This window comes from Medicago sativa, chromosome 4, assembly GCF_051527215.1.
Source record: "Medicago sativa cultivar Bolivia chromosome 4, Bolivia_mono, whole genome shotgun sequence".
Classification (NCBI taxonomy): Eukaryota; Viridiplantae; Streptophyta; class Magnoliopsida; order Fabales; family Fabaceae; genus Medicago; species Medicago sativa.
The window spans coordinates 85605427-85631928 of record NC_140752.1 but is presented as its reverse complement, the minus strand read 5'-3'; the positions used below and the strand labels follow the sequence as shown (position 1 = coordinate 85631928).

The 26502-nt window shown below is 34.1% G+C and overlaps 4 protein-coding genes across 5 annotated transcripts; 2 read left to right on the top strand and 2 right to left on the bottom strand.

Moving 5' to 3' along the window:
- The first annotated feature begins 416 nt into the window (after positions 1 to 416).
- Positions 417 to 5684, top strand: LOC146933066 (putative inositol transporter 2). Its single transcript, XM_085704804.1, has 6 exons — positions 417 to 742; positions 1142 to 1212; positions 2852 to 3187; positions 3620 to 3727; positions 3920 to 4510; positions 4994 to 5684. Exons 1-6 carry the CDS (start codon positions 610 to 612, stop codon positions 5462 to 5464), a joined length of 1710 nt encoding a protein of 569 aa, XP_085560930.1. The 5' UTR covers positions 417 to 609; the 3' UTR covers positions 5465 to 5684.
- Positions 5685 to 10542: 4858 nt separating this feature from the next.
- LOC146933065 (putative inositol transporter 2) lies at positions 10543 to 14037 on the top strand. 2 transcript variants are annotated; one of them, XM_085704807.1, is made up of 6 exons: positions 10543 to 10726; positions 10811 to 10881; positions 11416 to 11751; positions 12327 to 12434; positions 13081 to 13236; positions 13333 to 14037. In XM_085704807.1, the coding sequence occupies exons 1-6, from the start codon at positions 10594 to 10596 to the stop codon at positions 13789 to 13791; spliced, it is 1263 nt and encodes a 420-aa protein (XP_085560933.1). In that variant the 5' UTR covers positions 10543 to 10593; the 3' UTR covers positions 13792 to 14037. The 2 variants fall into 2 exon arrangements, with proteins under 2 accessions (XP_085560933.1, XP_085560931.1); XM_085704805.1 differs by having other exon boundaries at positions 12643 to 13236.
- Positions 14038 to 17775: 3738 nt separating this feature from the next.
- On the bottom strand, positions 17776 to 18851 carry LOC146933064 (uncharacterized). The gene has a single exon (XM_085708382.1). The coding sequence runs from the start codon at positions 18634 to 18636 to the stop codon at positions 18016 to 18018; it is 621 nt and encodes a 206-aa protein (XP_085564508.1). The 5' UTR covers positions 18637 to 18851; the 3' UTR covers positions 17776 to 18015.
- Positions 18852 to 19984: 1133 nt separating this feature from the next.
- Positions 19985 to 22383, bottom strand: LOC146933063 (uncharacterized). The gene is made up of 3 exons (XM_085707805.1): positions 20661 to 22383; positions 20100 to 20171; positions 19985 to 19995 (listed from the first exon to the last, which is right to left on the bottom strand). Exons 1-3 carry the CDS (start codon positions 22381 to 22383, stop codon positions 19985 to 19987), a joined length of 1806 nt encoding a protein of 601 aa, XP_085563931.1.
- Positions 22384 to 26502: the final 4119 nt, after the last annotated feature.

The following is a 26502-nucleotide window of genomic DNA, read 5'->3' as shown; positions in this document are numbered from 1 at the left end:
AAAATTTTATAAAAGAAAAAAAAATTAAAATTGAAACCTAAATTTAAGTCAAAATTATAGGAAATTTCAAGACGGAACTATCATTTTTTTAGGGATATTTTTTTGTTATAAATTTTCCTTTAAAATTATATGTGTTTTTTAAAATTTAAATTTAAAAACACATAAAATATATTTAATTAAAATTTATATTTTACAATACGATAAGTACAACAAAATATGTATACTTACTAAGGAATACAGTAAATAAAAAAAATATGGATGAAAAAACTAGAAAACAATATTTAAATTAAGTTGGCTTGATTTCCTCCGCAAAAAACGGTTATAGTAAAACAAATTTTGTTATTATCCTTTGAAGGATGAATGAAACAAATTGTGTTGTTCTACTATAAATATAACCCCAATGTCTCAACATTAGTATCACATACAAGTCACAAGTCAGTTTCACTTTGTTTTCTCTGACTTTGAGGAAAACATTCATCGCTCTCTCATCTATACTATATATAAATATTTTGCGTCCTCTTGTATATATACTATCTCTTTCAAACGGTGGTTTGTTTCTCAATTTCCAAAGAACCAATTCACCACCACCTCAACCTCTTTCACAATACAATGGAAGGTGGAGTACATAAGCCTGATATCTCAGCTTTTAGAGAATGTCTTTCCCTTTCATGGAAAAATCCATATGTCCTTCGTCTTGCTTTCTCTGCTGGTATTGGTGGCCTTCTATTTGGCTATGACACTGGTAATCACACAACAACCTTTTTCTTTGTTTTCCTATGTTTCAATCTCACATGTTATCAACCATTAGTCTATGTACCATGTTTTGTTTTTTGTGTCCTTGTCTCCTTGATATGGCCACATGATACTTCAAGTTATTATTATTATTATTATTGTTGTTGTTGTTGTTGTTGTTGTTGTTGTTGTTGTTGTTGTTGTTACTATTACTATTACTATTACCATTACTATTACCATTACTATTATTATTATTATTATATTATTATTATTATTATTTTTAATTAATTTCTCATTAATTATATTATTATTAATTAATTTCTCATTATTTATATTACTATTTTTGTTTATTTATGATGTGTCGATAATTAATTTTACTCGTTTTTGTTGGTTGCTTTGTAACATGCAGGTGTGATTTCTGGGGCTCTTTTGTACATCAGAGATGATTTCAAAGCTGTTGATACCAAAGTTTGGCTTCAGGTAAATTTCTCTCATATGATATAATGATTTGAATTCAATGTTCTTTCTTTATATGAGTTTTAATTTAATTTCTATTCCTATGTGCATACGTTTCTGTTTAAAACTCTGTACAACAAAACAAAGCCTATGGTTTTATAACATTTTTTTGGGTTTAAATTTAATTGTCGGTTTAGTAAAAATATATATTGGTTGATCATCTTTATCCTCTTTTCTTGTTTATCGGCCATCACGGGAAGACCGTTACTGAGAAATTTAATTAAAAAGATTAACATGGGAAGGTTCTCTTTTATTTATTGGATAATACTTCCTAACTAAATATCGAATAATCCGGAATATATTTAGGGATATTTGTTGTTTTTATTCTTTTATTTAGGTAATTCTGTTTTATGTTTTTATCAAAAACAAAATCAATTTTTAGTTATTTTTATTTTACTTTAATATCACATGGACCCCTGGCCTACTATATTAACTTGGATGGATACAAATAATAACGAATAAGTAATATCATAGAGGAGATACCTAGTTGGAAATAAATCAAATCTTAATTGGACATATAAATACAAATAAAAAATATTTGGAAACATTCACATAAATAGAAGAAAAAAAAAATAATGAAGAATTTAGTCTTAAAGTTCAATTTCTTTTAATATTTTTTTTTCGTTTATGTTTTTGTACTTAAAACATTTTTATCTGTGTTTGTAATGAAGTTTTTCTTCAAGAATGTAGAGAATCATATTGGAAAAATGCAGCTACTACTTGATTGTTTTTCTATTTCACTTTTTTTTTTTCTCTTTAAACCATAGATTTCAGTGGCACATGGAGTAAAGGTTTGTTTGTCACGGAGAAAAATCACTTTTATTTTCTTTTGTTTAAAGGAGAAAATCACTTTTACTTAGAAATTATCACTATTCTTAAAAATGATAAGTTTTTAGATTTTACCCATTTCTTATAGTCTTCTTTCAAATAAAGATAATCTAAAGAAGAATTAAAAAATGGTTTAAAATAAGATTTTTTTTACACAAAACATGAAGATAGTAGCGATCAAAATCATTTTGATAGATGTTTTTTAATAAAGAAAAAATAGATTATTTGTAGTTTGATCTCTAAACTTTAGCAGGACTTAATTACAAATTACTTATAAGTTTGGACTAAATTACAACTTTGTCTATATCAGAGACATATTTCAAAATTCCAACTAATTTAGTATAATTAATTTCTTAAACTTAAACTGCATATGAAGTGTAACTTATGATAGAAGGTAGTAGTTTTTCCCCTCTTATAAAAACCATAAGGTGAAAAAAGAAAGAAGACTTTTCTTTTTGTGATTAGTAAAAGGTACCTTTTGCAAATTGATAATACAGAACATTGTGGAATGGTTAAATATATTAGAAAAGGTAAGAAAAAGTAAGGTTTGTGATCAATAGTAACAAGCATCTTTTACAAATTTATAATTTGAACAATACAGAACATTTTAACTTTGATGTTCTTTCAAGTAATTATGTGAGTTAGTTCCTTACATAGGATATTTCCAACATTGGTTTGAATTCAATGCATACATGATATAATCTATGTTTACAATAATGGTAGAAACAGGCATGTTGCAATGTGATAATAATGATTATATTTTTGAATTTGACAGTCAGCTATAGTGAGTATGGCCCTTGCTGGAGCAGTAATAGGTGCTGCAGTTGGTGGCTGGATTAATGATCGATTCGGAAGGAAACGATCAATTATGATTGCAGATACCCTCTTTTTTATTGGGTCTGCTATCATGGCTGCTGCAACCAGCCCTGCTATCCTCATCGTAGGCCGTGTTTTTGTCGGACTTGGTGTTGGAATGGCTTCAATGGCTTCTCCACTATACATTTCAGAAGCTTCACCCGCTAAAGTGAGAGGTGCCCTTGTAAGTCTCAACAGTTTTCTCATCACCGGGGGACAATTCCTCTCCTATCTCATCAACTTGGCCTTCACTAAGGTATCAAAACCATTATATTAGATCATGATTTTTGTTTGCATAGTAACTTAATTTGTACATTGCAATCATGTTGTTTGTGCTTTGTAAATTATAAAATAAGTTGATCATAAGTCTTTGAGATTGAAGGTGTCGTGACACTTTTATTGATGAAGCTTTAAAATGATAGATAGGATTATAAAATTTTCAAATAGGTAAGTCAGTCTTTTTAGGTTAATATTGTCGTGAAAGAACTTTTGTGATTAAGAATTTCTAATTCCAAGATCATTTTAAAATTTTATTATTATCATTTAAAAAATTGTACGATCCATGCATTTTATATTTCATTTCATAATCTTGTATCTGCTTCAACATTATATTTGAGACCAATGTTGTATTAGTACTTTTGAAGTAGGTCGTATGTTGATAGAAATTTTTGGGGACTTGCTTGTTTAGGCACCTGGAACATGGAGGTGGATGCTTGGTGTAGCAGCATTACCTGCTATACTACAATTGCTACTAATGTTTTGGCTGCCAGAATCACCTCGCTGGTTGTTTCGAAAGGTTAGTTAAATCATCTATATTGTAGGCTTATTTCATTCGTGATTTTCCATTTGTGAGAAACTACATTGTTTTGTCCAATGTTGTCAATCAATAGTTTGTTCAATTCCGTTACAAAACAGTGTTTTAGTGATGCTACAATCACTATGTGACAGAATTTTATATTAAATAACAACATTTGTTTTGTCTCCACAGGGTAGAGAGGAGGAAGGAAAAGCAATTCTGAGAAAGATTTATCCAGCAGAAGAAGTTGATGCTGAAATTCAGGCTTTGCAGGAATCAGTTGTCATGGAATTGAAGGAAGCTGAATCTTCAGAAAAGATAAGTATGATCACACTTTTAAAAACTACAAGTGTGAGAAGAGGTTTGTATGCAGGAATGGGTCTTCAAATATTCCAACAATTTGTAGGAATCAATACCGTAATGTACTTCAGCCCAACTATTGTTCAGTTAGCTGGTTTTGCGTCTAATCAAACTGCAATGCTTCTGTCTCTAATCACTGCTGGGTTAAATGCGTTTGGTTCGCTTGTAAGCATTTATTTCATTGATAAAACCGGGAGAAAGAAGCTAGCTTTGATTAGTTTGTTTGGAGTTGTCTTATCCCTTGCGCTTCTTACCGTCACTTTCCGACAAACAGAAACTCATTCTCCAATGATAAGTGAAATAGAAACTTATCGTTTCAACAACACTTGTCCTGCTTTTACTCCTTCTCGTGGCGGATGGGACTGCACAACGTGTTTAAAGGCTTCACCAAAATGTGGATTCTGTGCATCTGACTCTAACAAGGTAAACATGCAATCTTCCTCTTTCCATAGGCCATTTTTAACTTATTTCCATAAACTTTGCATGATAGTTATAAAAACATCTTATATACATGTGACTATGTTCGAACCTCCAATCACAGACAGAAGCAACAATGATTAAAAATAAACAGAACGGCCAAACACCATATGGCTGACTACTAAGATACAATAGCAGGGTGTGTAGGATTCCTTGTTACAGTAGCTTATATGAAAACAATTAGATTTGATTTTATCTTTTGTTATAGAAACAACTTATAAATAATCACGATAAGAATGTATGTTATAATTGCTTAATCAAGTTTTTTAACCAAACAACTTAATCAAGTTGTTTAACCAAACAAGTTATATATTGCATATTTTTCTTATGAGTTTTATAAAGTAGGATTTGGTTGGTAATCATTACTCAATCATGAAAAACTACCTTCAGTAGTTGTTGTTAAGCTAATCAACTGTATTATATATGCAGCTCTTACCAGGTGCATGCTTGATCTCCAATGACATGGCAAAGAACCAATGTCAAAAAGGACACAGGTCATGGTACACTCAAGGATGTCCCAGCAAATTGGGTTGGCTTGCACTAGTTGGATTGGCACTCTATATACTGTTCTTTTCACCTGGAATGGGGACTGTTCCATGGGTCATAAACTCTGAGATCTACCCCTTAAGGTATAGAGGAGTCTGTGGAGGAATGGCTTCAACAACTGTTTGGATTTCGAACCTTATCGTTTCTCAATCCTTCTTATCTCTGACACAAGCTATTGGAGTTGCATGGACATTCATGTTGTTTGGAATTGTTGCTGTCATAGCAATTTTCTTTGTCCTCGTTTTCGTACCAGAAACTAAAGGTGTCCCAATTGAGGAAGTGGAAAAGATGCTTGAACAACGGACTCTGCAATTCAAGTTTTGGAACAAGAGAATCGCCTCTCAGAAGGGTTGAGTCACTTTGAGTTAATTTATGTTAGTTTTAAGGTTTATAAATATTTTCTTAGGGTTTGCATTAATGTTTTTATGTTTTAGTGTTTTGACTTTTTGCTTTTTTGGATTACCAGCCTAAAAAATAAGTGGAATATCCACATTGTAAATATAAAATTATGCTACTTTTTTATTATTTCTCAACATTTGGTAAAATTAGAACTTTCACTATTTCATATCTCAAATATCTAATCGTTTTGTCTTTTTGTTTGTAATTGTTATATGTTTCAATATTCTTCATGCACGCTCATTCACAATGATGGCAAGGATTCTTGCTTGTTGTTTACTATACTTGAGTATTAATGTAGTCACTCTTATTTAACACTTCACTTGAGCAATGGACTGTGTTGATGAGGAGATTTAGTGACTCTTATTTAACACTTTACCTGAGCAATAAAGTGTGTTGCTGAGGGGAAATGACCAATGTATTAGTAGATCTAAATTTATTCCTGTCATATGTTAAAGGGTCATGCTAGTCAAGGATCTAAAAAAAGAATTAAAACATAAGTTTTGTATTGGAAAAATAAGTTTTTAAACTTTCGAAACGTTGAATGCACGATTTCCAAAATTATATTTGAAGAGTGATATTTGTACAACCAAATTTGTGCAACTCTTGAGACAACCACTTTTCTCATCTTTTTATTGGACAAAAATAATGGAGAGAGAAAGAAGAAGAGAGAGAATAAAAACACATGTGAGTATGAGAGAGATGGTTGTTTCAAAAGTTGTCAAAAAGTAGATGTACAGATAACATTTCTCTTATATTTCTACATTTAGCTTCTAAACTTGTGCCTTAAGGGCACAAGTTAACATTTCCCTATGTTAAAATAATTAACTAGTGAATGGTATACACCCTCCGGTCACTAATATAAACAAAAATCTACTTTCTAAGTTCATTCAATAAATGATGTATGTAGCCTATAATAAAGACTACATACATCATTAATTGAATGAATCTAGAAATTGGATTTTTGCTTATATTAGTGACCGGAGGGTGTATAATCTTAGTGAGCTTTTTACTTTTTTGTTGCTGAGGGAAAAAAAATCACACGCCAAGATAATAATGTGCAGAGCAATTAATAAAGACAGATAACAACCAAACAATTCAAGCAACAATATTCAATCAAAGTAAATCTAGCCTAATTCATCCTTTCCTGAGTTAAGTTCAAATTGACCTATGTTTGGTGGAAGGAGCGGTTCTTCAATTCACTATGAATTAGTCTTTACAAAAAGATTCAAGAGGTTACAAGAAATTAGATTCAACAAGACAATCCTAATTTCTACCTCTTTCTCAAGTCTCTCAACCCATAAGAAGATCTCTACCAAGATGACAAGAGAGAAAGCTTGATCCTCTAATGAAATATCTATATCCAAGGTTTTTAGAAAGTGTTCTGCAACCTTAGAACCTTTTCAAAGAGCTTTCAGCATTCAAAACACTAGCTTTTTCGTGTTCTCTGACATTCTATTGTGAAGGGTGTGTAATGTTGTAAAAAAAGTAATTTTTATGCAAAAATGACTGTGGGATTCGAATCAACCTATAAGAGGTAATGGAAAATACTTGGGTGACATAATGTCACCGTGACATTAAATCTGGACCACACAAAGGTGTTGTGTTGTGTGGCCCAGATGTGTTGTATGTGTTGTGTAGCACATATGTTATGTGGCAATGTGTGTTGTGTGGCCCAGATTTAATGTCACGGTGACATTATGTCACCCAAGTGCTTCCCGAGAGATAATAACCTAATTCGAGTCCTCATATGTAGGGATTTTTCAAGACCAATTTTCAAAGTGATTCAAGTCATTCACATTAACGACTTAAGTCCCCTACATGCAGCAACTCAATACCTATTTTAAGTCACTTTCATAATAAACATATAATCATGTAGTCATAATATTATTTTTTTCATCATTGCAACTTTATCCATTAAAATTCAGTGATGGAATTGAGCCTTAAGCTTCAATAAAATGTTACTTACCAAATTAAAATTGTATTGTAAGCAACGAAGTTAGCTTTCGATTGTTGTTTTTGTGAAATGTTGAACAATTGAGGGGGCTCCTGGGCAACCTTCATTAAAATGTTATTATTAAATTATTAAGGCTTAAATATGGAAACAGTCCATGCAAATATATGGCGTTTTGGTTTTAGTCTCTGTAAAAATATTTTTTTGGTTTTAGTCCCTGCAAATATAAAAAATTTGGTTTTGGTCCTTGGTATTTTGTTTTAGTCCTTGTAAAATTGATACATATTAGATTTGGTCCTTGTAATATGTAGAATCTTTGATTTTAGTCCCTCAAAATGAGGACTACAATGAATATTATAGGGACCAATTTCAATATGAATCAATTTTACAAGGACTAAAACAAAATACCAAGGACCAAAACCAAATTTTTTATATTTGCAGGGACTAAAACCAAAAAAATATTTTTACAGGGACTAAAACCAAAATGTCAGATATTTGCAGGGACTATTTTCATATTTAAGCCAATTATTAAATATATGTTACAATTGTTTTAAAGTTATTGGGCCTCTAATAGATCTTAGATGCCCGTGCAATTAGCCTCCAAAATTATACACGGATACATAGTTCAACCGAAATAATAAATATAGACTTAAATATGTCTTTAGTCCCTGCACTTTCATCAGATTTTGATATTGGTCTTTGCACTTTTTTTTGTTTGGAATTGGTCCTTGCACTTTGTAAAAATATTGGTATTGGTCCCTCTGTTAATTTTCTGTTAAAAAAAACACAAAACTATTGGTATTGGTCCCTGCACTTTGTAAAAATATTAGTATTGGTCCCTGCACTTTGTAAAAATATTGGTATTGGTGCCACGTGGCGTGAAATGATTGGGCCACGTGGCACTGCGTTAGTTTTGTGTTTTTTTTTTAACAGAAAGTTAAAAGAGGGACCAATACCAATATTTTTACAAAGTGCAGGGACCAATGCCAAACAAAAAAAAGTGCATGGACCAATGCCAAAATCTGATGAAAGTGCAGGGACCAATGACACATTTAAACCATAAATATATAAATCAAATATAGAGACTTCGTGAGGAAAAGGAATCAATGAAGATTGAAATAGAACTATCAGAATACTTGGTTTGGTTTAATACAACTCCATAAAACCAACTTGTAAAGTGAGATTGCTCCTATTTATAAATACATATTTAAGTTATATCTAATTCAATGTGAGATTCTTTAACACCCTTTCACGTCCATCATTATTGAGTTTAGTGTGTAGAATGTAGATATAAATGATTGGTGGTTCGATAACGAAATTCTAATAGCAAGTGGTCCTACGTATCTTAGAAAGCCTCTGATACTATCGTATGATTTTTTATATTGGGTCTAATTCATTTCAATAGAGCTTGTAAGGTGACATATACCTCTCAATGTACACTATTATCAAGAGTCATATTTTCTACGTGGGACTTGAGATTTTCTCATAACACCCCTTTGCGTCCAGCATTATTGGCCTTGATGCGTGAATATAAATGATTGATGATGATAACAGAAACCTGATAACAAATAACCCAACTGATCTTAGAGGATGCTCTGGTATCATATTAGAATGAGAAATGATATTTTGACAACCACTTTTTGACAACTTTTGGACAACTTTCTCTCTCATACTCACATGATGTTGTTATCCTCTCTCTTCCTTTTTCTCTCTCCATTGTTTTTGACCAATAAGAAGTGAGAAAAACAAGGTTGTCAATAAAGTTGTCATCAAATGGATGTCAAAATATCATTACTCTATTAGAATATGTGGTTGGGTTTAATAGGAGGCCCAACCAAGAATTATTCAATTTCATGGAAAAAAAATTGACAAATATAAATTTAAGTGAATTATTATCTTTTCTTTTGTATGTAGACAAAGTGGTAAGCACTACCCGTCGTTTTAGTCTTAAAAATTGTACAAGCCGACACAATTTGGTCCTCTAATTTACCAAATATTATAGTCCCAAAAGTTGAAGATCATCGATTTATTTAGTCATTGCTTCGATCAATTAATCAATTTTTGTGCAAATTGTGAAGACCTAAATAAAGTGTAATGCTATATCTCACGAACAGAATTTGTCCCGAGCATGTATTTCCAATCTCTCAATTTCTCTCTCCTCCGTGTACCGTGGAAAAGGAAGCATTTTAATTGGTCTATACTTTATTTTGATGATTCGGGAAAGGAAAATGCTATGTTTCCCGACAAATAGTATCCCGACGACATCACGATAGTTTAAAACAACAGTGTGGGCCACCCATTGTATTTTCCATCAACCTTGTATTGTTATAAAGACCCAAATCCAACGGCTACCATACTCTCGTGATTTTTTCTGGATGAATTCTGTCGCTGGAATTAGCATTGCCCTTCGGGAAAATTTCTTTCCCTTTAAATAGCATTGCTCATAGATAAATATATAGAAATATGGTCCAAGCAACCATACATTTTTTCAGAATTTAATTACTTAAATGTTTTTCTAGTTAGTTCCAAAATGAATGCATGTTTGGTTGTGAAGAGATGACAAATCACAACTTCACAAAATTTTCCTTATTAGTCGCACCTTTTCTATTTTTGTCTTTGTGATTTCCTGTAATTTATTCTCCAAGATTTTCTCTGGATTTGTGATTCTCTACTTATGTTCAATTTTCATGCACAAACGTTGTTTTGAGTTGGCTTTTTCTATATATGGGCATTGGGATTGTTTTGTATCATAAGTATAAAAGTATAAACAAGTACGTTTTCTTAATCGTTGAAAAAAACAAGACAACAACATGGAGGGGGCAGTAGCAGAGGTTGATAAATCTGCATTCGTGGAATGTTTGGCTCTTTCAAGGAAAAATCCATATATCCTTCAACTTGCATTCACCGCAGGGATTGGTGGTCTTCTCTTTGGCTATGACACTGGTAAATTATCATACCTCTCTTTTTCTCATTTCTCTAATTTATTTTCATTTTAGAGTCTTTGACCATTTATGGATATTATTGCAGGTGTCATATCTGGTGCACATATGGGCATTGGGATTGTTTTGTATCATAAGTATAAAAGTATAAACAAGTACGTTTTCTTAATCGTTGAAAAAAACAAGACAACAACATGGAGGGGGCAGTAGCAGAGGTTGATAAATCTGCATTCGTGGAATGTTTGGCTCTTTCAAGGAAAAATCCATATATCCTTCAACTTGCATTCACCGCAGGGATTGGTGGTCTTCTCTTTGGCTATGACACTGGTAAATTATCATACCTCTCTTTTTCTCATTTCTCTAATTTATTTTCATTTTAGAGTCTTTGACCATTTATGGATATTATTGCAGGTGTCATATCTGGTGCACTTTTGTATATCAGAGATGACTTTAAGGAAGTGGAGAGAAAAACTTGGTTGCAGGTAATGCATACTAGAGTTCTAATATGAATCCTGAATCCGTAGTTTGCATGGCGCGATGTTGCCATAACTTTTTTTGAAATTCATGACACAACATGGCCTAAATCAGGTTCAACAAAACATAATTCAAGAAGTTTAACATCATCTTCAAGTGGATCGTGTGCATCTCCAGGGGTGTGCATGGTTTAAAAACCATGTTGAACTAAATATATCGTTCGACATCTTCACTGATGTCCCACAAATTATTCTCACATTTTTATACCTTTTCACATTTTTAAGAATACATTACTACGTTTATCCATGACGTATCTCATATCTATCTGATAAAATACTTAAAAAAAATGATAAGTCTGGGATATACACAACAACACGTACCCGTATGATATTGGTATTTGATACAAATACTTCTCCAATTTTGGAGTAGCTGGCCATAATAGGTTCTAATTATGTTTTAATTTAAAACTTGATGTTAATAAAAATATATTACTATATATGTTACTTTTTGAATGATAAGTATAAAATAATATGGTGAAACAGGAAGCAATAGTAAGTACCGCAATTGCTGGTGCAATTATAGGAGCTTCAGGTGGTGGATGGATGAATGATCGGTTTGGAAGAAAAATTACAATCCTTTATGCAGATGGACTATTCTTTGCTGGATCAGTTATAATGGCTATTGCACCTAACCCAATAATTCTAATTGTTGGTAGAGTTTTTGTTGGTCTTGGTGTTGGAATGGCATCAATGGCATCCCCTCTTTATATTTCTGAGGCTTCACCAACTAAAGTTAGAGGAGCTCTTGTTAGTCTCAATAGTTTCCTTATCACTGGTGGACAATTCCTTTCCTACATCATCAATTTGGGACTGTCCAGGGTAACTGATTAATTCAACAACCTCTATATACAGAACCAAGAATGCTATTTGGACACAAATCCTAGACACAAATACAATACTTGTGTATTGTTCACCATATTTACAAGGCGAAGGGTACTTTTTTTCCTTGAATTTTTATAACACAAAATTGAAATATGTCGTTAATCAATTTCACAACTGAATTAATCACAAAAATGTATTTTGTCAAAGTGTCCAAATAGCATTTTTGATATAAAAAATAAAATACATTCATGTTCTTCTGGATGTCTGAACTTTGAACTTTTTTTTCTTTCACCTATAGTTGTTAGTTTTTACATTATATATGCACATTTTCCCACCAAAATATGCATATCATCACATAACAAATTTGTAAATTGGTCCTTGAGATTTTAAAATTTTGCAAATCGATGTTATTATGCATATTATGGAATTGATCCCTCAACTTTTTAAAAATGAAGAGAATTCAATTAAAATATTTGAATTATTTAAAATTTTAATTTCCTCAGAATTTTCAATGACCCCGTCAAATTTGAACCGTTAGAATCTGACTTACTTTTTTTTTCTTCTTTTATCAGCTGCCTGGAACATGGAGATGGATGTTAGGAATAGCAGCAGTACCAGCTGTTGTACAACTTGCACTTATGTTTTCACTCCCAGAATCACCACGTTGGCTATATCGAAAGGTTAGTACTCATCCTTCACCATCATCAGTTTTCTAAGATTTTGTTCCATAGTTTATATGAACTCATATTAATTAGTGTTTGTGCTAATTTATAAAAATGGTTTATACATTGTGTCTATGACACGTACATAAGTGTTTTCCACTCATTAAGCTCAGCATGATAAAACGAATATGAAAACAATATGATTGGTTTTGCCAATATGTAATAGGGAAGGAAAGAGGAAAGTATAGCAATTTTGAAGAAGATTTATCCACCAGAGGAAGTTGAAGCTGAGATCAAAGTTTTGAGTGAATCAACTGAAAAGGAAATTAAGGAAGCAGAATTTTCAAACAACGTAACAATAGTACAAATGATGAAAACCAAAGCTGTAAGGAGAGGTTTATATGCAGGAATGGGACTTGCAATTTTCCAACAATTTGTTGGAATTAACACTGTCATGTACTACAGCCCAGCCATTATTCAGTTAGCTGGTTTTGCATCCAATCAAACGGCACTTCTTCTGTCGCTCATAACATCTGGACTAAATGCATTTGGTTCCATTTTAAGCATGTACTTGATTGAAAAAAGCGGGAGAAAGAAACTCGCATTAATAAGTTTGACAGGAGTTGTTGCATCACTTATTCTTCTTACTGTTGTTTTTCATCAGACCGCGATTACATCACCACTTATTAGTCCAACTGAAACGGCTAACTTCAATTCCACTTGCCCTGGTTACTCTAAAGCTACTGACCCTGCTAAATGGGATTGTATGACTTGTCTTAAAGATGAATCAAATTGTGGCTTCTGTGCTTCCACCGATAAGGTAAACAAACTAGTTTAAATTTATTATGCTCTTACATATTCATCGTTGTTAAGAGCTCTTCTACATAATCTTGTATCAAAAATGTTGGTTTTGCAGCTAAAACCGGGGGCATGCTTAATCCAAGATGACGCATCTAAGGAGCGCTGCGCATCACAACAAAGAGATTGGTACACACAAGGATGTCCAAGCAAAATAGGATGGTTGGCAATAGTTGGTTTAGCAGTCTACATAATATTCTTTTCACCAGGAATGGGAACTGTTCCATGGGTTATTAACTCTGAAATATACCCTTTAAGGTATAGAGGAATATGTGGAGGAATAGCATCAACAACAGTGTGGGTCTCTAACCTCATTGTTTCTCAATCCTTTTTATCTGTCATAGAGCTTCTTGGGACTGCATGGACATTCCTGGCTTTTGGAGTAATTAGTTGTATGGCCATTGTTTTTGTTATTATTTTTGTACCAGAAACTAAGGGAGTTCCTATGGAGGAGATGGAAAAATTACTTGAAGAAAGAAAACTTGGTTTCGATCTTGGGAACAAACATAGCTCATAAGTTAAGCTCGTGACGAGTCCTATATATGTCATCGAAAAATAAATAAATTAAACAAGGCCATTGTGTGTGTGTGTGTGTGTGTGTGTGTGTATATATATATATATACATATATACACACACACACACATACATACGTGTATACCATATTTCATATATGTACAATTTAAATAAGGGTCATGCTAACTTGACACTAGTTACCATCTTCCTTTAAATAATTTGCCAAGTTGAATCCAACATATTGCTCTATGTTCTTCATTCATTTATTTATACCATTATATAAAATGATCTTCAAGTTAACTAACATTTAATTGCTTTTTGGTTGGACTTTTTATGGACAAATTTACCTTTAGGAACTAAATTTTTTGTAATTAAGTAAATTTTAATCCAATATTGTCAAGAAAAATTTACTTATAGAATCATCTCACAAATCGGTTTTGTGGTGTTGTGTTGGATCCAACCACGATTTTTAAGAATCTATTTGTCATTCTTACAAACATTTTCATGTACATTTTGACCATATTACAACGAAACTATACCACCCTTTTGAATTTTGCATGATTAAGGAACAAACAGTGGTAACTAGAGTGTGTATCAAGTCTATGGACACTTTCTTAAAATGGAATGGAGCATTGCTAATACCCATTGTTAAGATGAATTATTCAATGTGATGATTGACACCAAATTGAGAATCCACCACGGATACATCTCATAGAAGTATTATAATTATTTAAAAATATATATTTTATGGCTAATGTTAACTTGTGCCCCCAAGACACATGTTAAGATATTCATTATAGAAATACATATATCAAAAGGTGTACATTCAACTTTTTAAAAGTTGTTATATTGTGTTTTTCAATGCAACATTACTCCATTTAGATTGCTTAACATGTGCCCTAAAGGCACAAGTTAACATGACCTATATTTTATTGGAGGTGTGTGAGAAAGTTCATGGATACACATATGCATAACTTAGAAAAAAAATAAGAATATAAAAAAGGTAAGACAAATCCATTAAAATTACAAATAGATATCAATTGGAGGTCATTATCCATAGATAAAAAATGATTGCAAGTTACATTGTCAATATGTTAATCCATTGTAACCAACAACAGTACAGATACATTTGTGTTAGTTTAAAAAAAGTGAATTCAAAAGCTCAGTAAAATCGGATGCAACTTGATCATACTCTAACTTGAATTTTGATCTCCATCCAGCACATTTTGCTCGCGCCCTGCACTGCTTCCAAATATACCCTTGCGTTAGTTAAGTCACGCAGCGTGACTTAACTAACGCACGTTGTAAGCCATGCGTGACTTAACTAACGCAAGTTGTAAGCCAAATCACGCACCACTGGCCTATGCGCGAGTTAACTCACGCACGTTGGCCGGTGGTCTGTGCTCAAGAACACACGTTTTTAACAAACTTTACACGTTTTTTTACCATATTTATGGTAGTTACAACCTAGGCTCCTATTTCTACCTATAAATACCTCTCCATACTTCCCTAATTCCTCACACCATCTCACTTTCTCCCCCTCCTCACTCTCTCCATCTATTTCTCTTCTTTCTTTTTTTTCTTTTCAATATTCTCTTTGGGGTAAAAAGTGATCAATTTTCGTCGGGGTAAAATAGTGAGTAGCCGACTTGGGGAAGTGATCGACCCTTGGGATAATTTTAAACCTATTTTTTTAACCGCAGAAACTTTTTACCGTGGGTAAAAAGAACTTCTTGTGGTAAAAAAAAACAAATTTAAATTTAGCCCAAGGGTTGATGATGTATTTTCCCCAAGAAGGCTGCTCACTATTTTACCCCACGTAGATTGTTCACTTTTTACCCCAAAAGGAGAAAATAAGTAGATTTAGTGAATAAGTTCAAACTTATTGTATGAATTATTGTAATGTAATGTATGATGTAACACCCCGTTCTCCCAACAACGTAATATTAATTATTATAATCAGAGTAATCACACAACGGAGTGTCACACTACTTTTCAAAAATTCATAAATAGAAAATATCTATTTATTTAAGACCAACATAAAGAATCTTAATAAACTCCAGCGGAATAATTCTTTAAAAATATAATTTTAACCAAAATTCAACATCAATGAAAATCTTGGCACGAAGGCCCCAACATATTTCAACTTTATTTTCAACAACGATAAACTCTAATAGCAAGTCTTTTCCAAAATATGTGATACATAAAAAAAATGAGAAGACATTCGCAACGATTTCCCCATCCTAGTATGTATCAGAGCCCTAGACACTTGAGCCGACCAAACCTACAAGTCATCAGTACCTGCACATTACCCACGGTCGAGGCAACATATACGCAGAAGGGGTGAGAAACTTATCCAATAATAATAATATATAATTCATCAAATTAATGAAAACAACAAAGCATATCACAACAGGCATCATTAATAATGTATTTAAATAAACACATAAGCAACGACATAATTATTTTCAGCAACAAGGTATAGCAACAACAACAACAACAACGTTATCCACAACGACACCGACAACTCGACAATGCGACAACGACAACAACTCGACAATGCTACAATGACAACAACAACCCAACAATGCTACGACAACAACAACTAATGCATCATGCAGGTGGTACCAATCTACGCGCGTTGAATGCTAAGCATTCCAGGGCATAAGCCCCCAACGATTTGGATGGTTAAAGCATCCCAGGGCATAAGCCCCCAACAGGTGAATGATAACATTCCAGGGCATAAGCCCCCAACAATTTGAATGATGAACATTATTCCAGGGCATAAGCCCCCAACAGAACATGAGTATGCATATGGACTCGACTTGTGTATATCAACATACAACTTCAACAACGACTACAACAACAACATATGTGCCTACAACAATTATGACACACTCCTCAACTTTGACATTAGACGTTACAACAACGTCAACAACGGGAATCAACAACATAGCATATATTTATAAATCAATTACATTCATCTCAAAGTCTAAAACATCCCCCAAAAGCAATTAAGTTTTGATCAATAGGACATAAGTCAAATACCCATAAAACACCTCAACTAAATCCCTAACACTTAAGTTTGAAGTTGGGAAACCAACCATAAGTTTTTAGACTAACTTGGGATTAGTTTTGCTAAGTTTTCTTAAAGTTTTCTAAAGACCCACTTTGACTATTTTTATCATAACTCAAAATCTACAAATCTTTTCCACTCCAAACCAAGGCCATTAGAAAGCTAACTCAATTATCTACAACTTTTATGTTTACACCGAAAGCTAATTCAAAACAGAAACGGGTGAAAAAGACGCAAGAACGCGAAACAGGGAAGGCTGTCAAATCGGAGTACGATTTGGACAATCGGAGTACGATTTGGAAAATCGGAGTACGATTTTCTGGGTCAAAATTTGCATTTTCATTCGTAAATAATCGGAGCACGATTTGGCAAAATCGGAGCACGATTTGGCACAGGCTGTTACGATTTTTGCACCATTTTTCACCCCAAAACCCAATTTTTGATCCCCTAATCACCCAAAATGAATTAGAAACATATTTACAGGTTTATTAGACAACATAGGGGATAAAACAACATATAATCATGCAATTCAACAACAAGTTTCATCATAATTCATCATCTAACATAACTTCTCAAACCCTAAAAACCAATAACAACAAATTCATCAATTTTCAAATTATATATTATGATTATTGAAAGGAATCCCACCCTTACCTTAGTTTAGGTGAATCAAAAGCTTACAGAATTGTTCCTCCTCTTCTCTTTGCCTCTTCTAGGTTTTCTCTTCTTCTCCCAAAACTTATGTTTTTCTTTTGTACGTGAAAAATGTTTCTGACTCCTCTCTATTCTATTTCCCAATAAACATAACTTCTCCTTTATTTTTCTTAGCTCCCTTAAACTCACATAATTACTGATTAACTCCCATTAACCAAAATATTAATATTTTACTCCTATTTTTATTTCTCCTAATGTTTCCACAAATAATAAAGCCATACTCATTTAAATAATATACAACTCCCTAAATCATATAATAAAATAGCATCACACCATATATCACATAAAATCACCAAAAACACATATTTCACATAAAATCATATATTTAACAGATAAAGTCATATAAAAATATTCACACATCTATTAAAAGTAATAGAATAAAAATGGGGCGTTACAACTCTCCCCAACTTATAGAATTTCGTCCTCGAAATATTACCTCAAGCAAACAACTCAGGATATGACTCCTGCATCTTACTCTCCAACTCCCAAGTAAGACTTTCACCAGTTGCTCCTCCCCAAACAACCCTCACTAGAGGTATATCTTTGCCTCTCAACATCTTCACCTTACGATCATCAATCCTCAAAGGTAAAGTTTCCACCGTAAGATTGTCCCTAACTTGCACATCATCTCTAGGAATAACATGTGAAGGGTCCGCTACATACTTCCGAAGTTGCGACACATGAAACACATCATGCAAGTTCGAAAGATGTGGTGGCAAACCAACTCTATAAGCCACCGTGCCAATTCTCTCAGATATTTGATAAGGACCAATAAACTTTGGAGTCAACTTCTTGGACTTCAATGCACGACCCACACCGGTCATTGGAGTGACTCTTAAGAACACATGGTCACCCTCTTGAAACTCAAGGTCCTTCCTACGCTTGTCATGATAACTTTTCTGTCGACTCTGCGACGCTTTCATATGCTCTCTTATCATCTTGACCTTCTCCGTAGTCTGCTGAACTATTTCAGGTCCCAACACAATACTTTCACCCGACTCAAACCAACATAAAGGAGTTCTACACCTTCGACCATATAAAGCTTCGAAAGGTGCCATACCAATACTCGAATGGTAACTATTGTTGTACGTGAACTCTATCAATGGTAGGTGACTGTCCCAAGCTCCACCTTGCTCAAGTACACACACCCTCAACAAATCTTCTAATGATTGAATCGTCCTTTCCGACTGACCATCTGTTTGCGGATGATAAGCTGAACTCAACTTCAGCTGAGAGCCCAAAGCTTCTTGCAAGCTCTTCCAAAATCTCGAAGCGAACCTCGGATCTCTATCTGACACAATACTCGACGGGACACCATGCAACTTCACAATATTATGAATATAAATCTCCGTCAACTGAGCTACTGAATAAGTGATATTAATTGGAATAAAGTGTGCCGACTTCGTCAATCTATCGACAACAACCCAAATGGCATCATGCCCTCTTTGAGTGTTTGGTAAACTCGTCACAAAGTCCATGGAGATGCTATCCCATTTCCATTCCGGCACATCTAAAGGCGTCAACAAACCAGCAGGCTTCTGATGTTCAACTTTCGATTTTTGACAAGTCAAACAAGCATATACAAATTGTGCGACATCTCGCTTCAACCCGGACCACCAAAACAGTTTCTTCAAGTCGTGGTACATGTTTGTAGCTCCCGGATGGATACTCAAGTTGCTTCTGTGACTTTCTTCTAAAATCAACTTTTTCAATTCATCATTATCAGGAATACAAATCCTACCTCGAAATCTCAACACTCCTTGATCATCAACCTGAAAATCACCATCTGCATTCTGATTACTAGCACTCATCAAGTCTACAAATTTCACATCAACCTCCTGGGCTTCTTTGATACTCTTCAAGAAATCATTATTAATTTTCAACATACCCAACTGCACACTCTGAGGTGCCAATTCACAAACAAGACTTAAGTCTTTAAACTGTTCCAGCAATTCAAATTCTTTCACCATCATAGCCGACATGTGCAACGTTTTCCTACTCAAGGCATCTGCAACCACATTAGCTTTACCCGGATGGTAATTTAAGCCAAAATCATAATCTTTCAACAACTCTAGCCACCTTCTCTGCCTCATGTTCAACTCTTTTTGATCAAATAAATATTTCAAACTCTTATGATCACTAAACACTTCAAATCTGGAACCGTACAAATAGTGCCTCCAAATTTTCAACACAAAAACCACAGCAGCCAACTCTAAATCATGTGTAGGATAGTTCTTCTCATGTATTCTTAACTGTCTCGAAGCATAAGCTACTACCTTGCCATCTTGCATAAGCACACCGCCTAAGCCCAACTTAGACGCATCACAATATACCACAAAAGGTTTATCTGGCTCTGGCAAAATCAAAATTGGAGCCGTCGTCAATCTTCGCTTCAACTCATTGAAGTTATTCTCGCACTGAGCATCCCACACAAAAGCTTTACCTTTACAGGTCAACTGAGTCAATGGAAGTGCCAACTTCGAAAATCCTTCGATAAATCTTCTGTAATAACCAGCCAAACCAAGAAAACTTCTAATCTCCGTAACTGACTGAGGAGTCTCCCACTGTGATACCGCTTCAACCTTCGACGGGTCTACAGCAATACCATTACCAGAAATAATATGGCCAAGGAAACTTACTTCACTTAACCAGAACTCGCACTTTGACAGTTTTGCATACAAGTTCTTTTCTTTCAGCACATGTAAGACAATCTTCAAATGTTCTGCATGCTCTTCTTCATTCTTAGAATAAATCAAGATATCATCAATAAATACAACAACAAACTTATCCAGAAAAGCATGAAAAATTCTGTTCATATACTCCATGAACACACCAGGCGCATTAGTAACACCGAAAGGCATCACTTTATATTCATAGTGCCCATACCGTGTCCTAAAGGTCGTCTTCTGCATATCTTCATCCTTCACCTTAATCTGATGGTAACCTGACCTCAAATCGATTTTACTAAACACACGTGCACCCACTAATTGATCCATCAAGTCATCAATTCTCGGAAGTGGATACCTATTCTTTATCGTCACTTTATTCAGCTGACGGTAATCTATGCACAATCTCATGCTACCATCCTTCTTCTTAACTAGCAACACAGGCGCTCCCCAAGGTGAGACACTCGGTCTTATAAATTTCTTATCAAGCAATTCTTCTAACTGCTTCTTCAATTCTGTCAACTCGGAAGCTGACATACGGTAAGGAGCCATCGACACCGGCTTCGTACCCGGCATTAGTTCAATCGAAAATTCAACTTCCCTCTCCGGTGGCACATCCGGAATCTCATCAGGAAAAACTTCAGGAAATTCATTCACAACGGGCAGTCTATCAATTATCGACTGATTCTCTACGGACAAATACGCCATCAAAGAAAACATCAAGCTTCCATCATGTTCTAACCGCTTCAGCTGCTTGGTAGATAAAAATTCTGCTCCATTCTCTTCTTTAGCAGAAGAAAAATACACCGTCTTTCTAAAACAATTAATATGCACATGGTTGTATTCCAACCAGTTCATACCAAGGATCACATCCATACCCGTCAATGGCAAACATACAAGATCAACTTCAAAATCTCTACCATACATGGATATAGGGCAACTCTGACAAACAAACGATGTGGTTACTGAACCCTTAGCTGGAGTTTCAACAACCATTTCCACAGGCATACTTGACATAACTAAACCCAACTTATTTGCACAATCAACAGCAATGAAACAATGTGTAGCACCAGTATCAATAATAGCAATTAAAGGAGTACCATTAAAGAAACAAGTACCTCTGATAAGTCGATCTTCATTAGCCGTTTGTGTACCGGCCAATGCAAACACCTTCCCACTAGTCTGAGTCTTCTTAGGCTTCTTGCACTGAGAACTAAGATGACCCTCTTCATCACAATTGAAGCAAACCATGTCACCACGCTTGCACTCAGCCATGATATGCCCTTTCTTGCCACAACGATGACACTTCTTCTCATCCCGTTGAGTACATGCATTACTCTTGTGGCCTTTCTCACCACACTTGTAGCAAACTATCTCAGCTTGAACATCTCTTCCCTTGGGTCTCCTTTCCTCAGGCATCCTTTGTTTGCCCTTGTCAGCAGGGGCACTGTAAGGCTTCGGACGACTCTGCTGTCCCTTACCCCTACGGTCACTCATCACCTTGTAGTGAGCTTTGGTATCATCTTCATAGATTCTGCATCTGCTCACCAAAGCAGAAAAGTCACGGATCTGCTGGTAACCAATGGCTCGCTTAATATCAGCACGCAAACCATTCTCAAACTTTATGCACTTAGAAAATTCAGCATTGTCTCCAGTATAGTGTGGATAGAACTGAGCCAACTCCACAAACTTGGCTGCATACTCTGTCACCGACATGTTTCCTTGCTTCAGCTCAAGGAACTCAATCTTTTTCCTTCCGCGAACATCCTCAGGGAAATATCTGTTTAGGAACTCCCTCCTAAACACAGCCCAAGTCACAACTGCATCACCTTGCTCTAATTCAGGTAAGAGACTCACCCACCAATCATCAGCTTCCTCAGCTAGCATGTGTGTACCAAAACGTACCTTCTGGTCATCAGTACATTGCATAACCCTGAAAACTCTTTCAACTTCTTTGAGCCATGTCTGTGCTCCATCAGGGTCGTACCTTCCTTTGAAGGTAGGAGGATGATTCCTCAGAAAGGCCTCCAACATTCTTACGTCAGCATTAACACCAGCACCAACATTTTGTTGTTGTCCTATAGCTTGGGCTACAGCTTCCAACGCAGCAGCAACCGCAGCATCGTTTCTTCCAGCCATTCTATTTCTCTTGTAACAGATAATATTCGCAGCCTCCAGGTCTCTACTCTACATAACAACAAAAATCAGCACAACTAAGACAATATAAATTGTCAAACAACTCTACATGGCTCGACACGACTCTACTGATTGGCCGGACAGACCGACCTGCTCTGATACCAATTGTAACACCCCGTTCTCCCAACAACGTAATATTAATTATTATAATCAGAGTAATCACACAACGGAGTGTCACACTACTTTTCAAAAATTCATAAATAGAAAATATCTATTTATTTAAGACCAACATAAAGAATCTTAATAAACTGCAACGGAATAATTCTTTAAAAATATAATTTTAACCAAAATTCAACATCAATGAAAATCTTGGCACGAAGGCCCCAACATATTTCAACTTTATTTTCAACAACGATAAACTCTAATAGCAAGTCTTTTCCAAAATATGTGATACATAAAAGAAATGAGAAGACATTCACAACGATTTCCCCATCCTAGTATCTATCAGAGCCCTAGACACTTGAGCCGACCAAACCTACAAGTCATCAGTACCTGCACATTACCCACGGTCGAGGCAACATATACGCAGAAGGGGTGAGAAACTTATCCAATAATAATAATATATAATTCATCAAATTAATGAAAACAACAAAGCATATCACAACAGGCATCATTAATAATGTATTTAAATAAACACATAAGCAACGACATAATTATTTTCAGCAACAAGGTATAGCAACAACAACAACAACAACGTTATCCACAACGACACCGACAACTCGACAATGCGACAACGACAACAACTCGACAATGCTACAACGACAACAACAACCCAACAATGCTACGACAACAACAACTAATGCATCATGCAGGTGGTACCAATCTACGCGCGTTGAATGCTAAGCATTCCAGGGCATAAGCCCCCAACGATTTGGATGGTTAAAGCATCCCAGGGCATAAGCCCCCAACAGGTGAATGCTAACATTCCAGGGCATAAGCCCCCAACAATTTGAATGATGAACATTCCAGGACATAAGCCCCCAACAGAACATGAGTATGCATATGGACTCGACTTGTGTATATCAACATACAACTTCAACAACGACTACAACAACAACATATGTGCCTACAACAATTATGACACACTCCTCAACTTTGACATTAGACGTTACAACAACGTCAACAACGGGAATCAACAACATAGCATATATTTATAAATCAATTACATTCATCTCAAAGTCTAAAACATCCCCCAAAAGCAATTAAGTTTTGATCAATAGGACATAAGCCAAATACCCATAAAACACCTCAACTAAATCCCTAACACTTAAGTTTGAAGTTGGGAAACCAACCATAAGTTTTTAGACTAACTTGGGATTAGTTTTGCTAAGTTTTCTTAAAGTTTTCTAAAGACCCACTTTGACTATTTTTATCATAACTCAAAATCTACAAATCTTTTCCACTCCAAACCAAGGCCATTAGAAAGCTAACTCAATTATCTACAACTTTTATGTTTACACCGAAAGCTAATTCAAAACAGAAACGGGTGAAAAAGACGCAAGAACGCGAAACAGGGAAGGCTGTCAAATCGGAGTACGATTTGGAAAATCGGAGTACGATTTTCTGGGTCAAAATTTGCATTTTCATTCGTAAATAATCGGAGCACGATTTGGCAAAATCGGAGCACGATTTGGCACTGGCTGTTACGATTTTTGCACCATTTTTCACCCCAAAACCCAATTTTTGATCCCCTAATCACCCAAAATGAATTAGAAACATATTTACAGGTTTATTAGACAACATAGGGGATAAAACAACTTATAATCATGCAATTCAACAACAAGTTTCATCATAATTCATCATCTAACATAACTTCTCAAACCCTAAAAACCAATAACAACAAATTCATCAATTTTCAAATTATATATTATGATTATTGAAAGGAATCCCACCCTTACCTTAGTTTAGGTGAATCAAAAGCTTACAGAATTGTTCCTCCTCTTCTCTTTGCCTCTTCTAGGTTTTCTCTTCTTCTCCCAAAACTTATGTTTTTCTTTTGTACGTGAAAAATGTTTCTGACTCCTCTCTATTCTATTTCCCAATAAACATAATTTCTCCTTTATTTTTCTTAGCTCCCTTAAACTCACATAATTACTAGTTAACTCCCATTAACCAAAATATTAATATTTTACTCCTATTTTTATTTCTCCTAATGTTTCCACAAATAATAAAGCCATACTCATTTAAATAATATACAACTCCCTAAATCATATAATAAAATAGCATCACACCATATATCACATAAAATCACCAAAAACACATATTTCACATAAAATCATATATTTAACAGATAAAGTCATATAAAAATATTCACACATCTATTAAAAGTAATAGAATAAAAATAGGGCGTTACATATGAATTATTAATAAAATGAGTTATTATTTATGCCTCAATTTTGTTCCTTTGTTTTATATTTGCTTTTAGTTTCTAATGTTGTATTTACCTTTATTTATATTTGTATTAATTTAAAGAATAATATCGAATCAATAATTTAGAATAAAATTAAGAAAATAATTTAGATTAATGTAAACAAAATAATTTCAAAATAAAGTTAATAAAATAATTTAGAATAAAGTTAATAAAGTTAAGAAAATAACATAATTTGAATAAAGTTAATATAAACAAAATAATTTTGAATAAAGTTAATAACATAATTTGAAAATAGTAAATAAATTTAAAAAAAATAGCCTTGCGCCACTTAACTTGCGCCACGTTACTTAACATGCGCATTAATTTACACTTGCGCAAGTTAACTAGCGCAGGGACATTTTGGGCATGGCTGCAGGGTGCGAGCAAAATGTGCTGGGTGGAGAGCAAAATTCCTCTAACTTTAGTTTCTCTTGTACCTCTTGAGATAGTTCACCTTTTGAAGGCCTGGTCATCACTAAACACAGCATGTAGGCCTCTTTGTTGCTCCTGCAGTTGCAAGGTCTTATACAAAGAGGTTAGATATATACCTACCTCTTTTTACAAGCTTGAGGGTTTTCTTGAACAGCTTGTTTCCAGCAAGAGGTTAAGCAATATCTTCTTCCTCTCCTTCTCTTCCAGCACCAAGTCGTTCCCTATTTCTCTCTTGTTTCGATGAAAGAGGTTTTACGGTCTCTCAATTCTCAAGCTTGGTGGATTCTATTAAAAGTAGAGATTTAATATTGAAAATAGCAATTTTTAAAATTTTCAAAATTTGAATATATATATATGACTCTTGGGACAAAATTACTATATATTAATTTCATATATTTGTAGAAGAGAAATGTTAGCAATACACATTATAGAATTGTATCTCCCTCACATTTTTACAAGCCTACAATTAGGGGTGTTTGTGTTACGGTTTGGTTTGGGTTGACCGTGAGGCGAAAAATCATTCAATCAAAGAATATAAACTACTATGGTTCTGTTTAGTTTAGATGACTCAAAAAAAATTCGATCAAACCCAAATCCAATTTTATGCGGGTATAGTTTGGATCAAAATTTTGGATATCAAAATCACAATTTTACAACAATTTTTTTTATTGAAATTAATATTAAAATCACAAGTTTAATGCAAAATACAATATATAATACACCAAAAATTAATAATTAGGAGTAAAAATATTTGATTATGTTTTAAATCTATGATATAGCAAAATAATAGATTTTAGCTAATAATTAATGCAATATTAATATACTAATAAAAGAGTAAGTATCGTCCGTGTGAAGTTGACTCAATTGGTAGGACATTGCATTATGTATGCAGAGATCGGGGTTCGAATTGCCGATAATATCAGTATTGATGTATGTGGTTAAGCTTAGTTTGATTTTGAAAAACGAATCCAAAATCTGATCTGAGTTATGCAGTTATCACAAACACACATTCAAACACATCCAATAAATTTCGCTTTTGTACTATTTTCGATATTTTAGATCAGTTTGCTTGCAGTTTTATTTTAAATTGATTTGGATATGAACATCCATACACAATACAAGTCTCAAGCTTAGTTTTAATTAGGGTTTTTAGATAAACACATGAATGCTTATAACATTAAACCCATTTTCTATAACAACTCATTTTTCAAATGTTTAAA

Coding starts and splice junctions, on each gene's coding strand:
- LOC146933066 (XM_085704804.1), top strand. CDS start 610: ATGGAAGGTGGAGTACATAAGCCTGATATCTCAGCTTTTAGAGAATGT. Junction 743..1,141: donor TCTATTTGGCTATGACACTG/GTAATCACACAA, acceptor TGTAACATGCAG/GTGTGATTTCTGGGGCTCTT. Junction 1,213..2,851: donor ATACCAAAGTTTGGCTTCAG/GTAAATTTCTCT, acceptor TGAATTTGACAG/TCAGCTATAGTGAGTATGGC.
- LOC146933065 (XM_085704805.1), top strand. CDS start 10,594: ATGGAGGGGGCAGTAGCAGAGGTTGATAAATCTGCATTCGTGGAATGT. Junction 10,727..10,810: donor TCTCTTTGGCTATGACACTG/GTAAATTATCAT, acceptor ATATTATTGCAG/GTGTCATATCTGGTGCACTT. Junction 11,752..12,326: donor TCAATTTGGGACTGTCCAGG/GTAACTGATTAA, acceptor TTCTTTTATCAG/CTGCCTGGAACATGGAGATG.
- LOC146933064 (XM_085708382.1), bottom strand. CDS start 18,636: ATGGCACCTTTCGAAGCTTTATATGGTCGAAGGTGTAGAACTCCTTTA.
- LOC146933063 (XM_085707805.1), bottom strand. CDS start 22,383: ATGGCTGGAAGAAACGATGCTGCGGTTGCTGCTGCGTTGGAAGCTGTA. Junction 20,172..20,660: donor GCTAGTTAAGAAGAAGGATG/GTAGCATGAGAT, acceptor GTATTGCTGTAG/ACCCGTCGAAGGTTGAAGCG.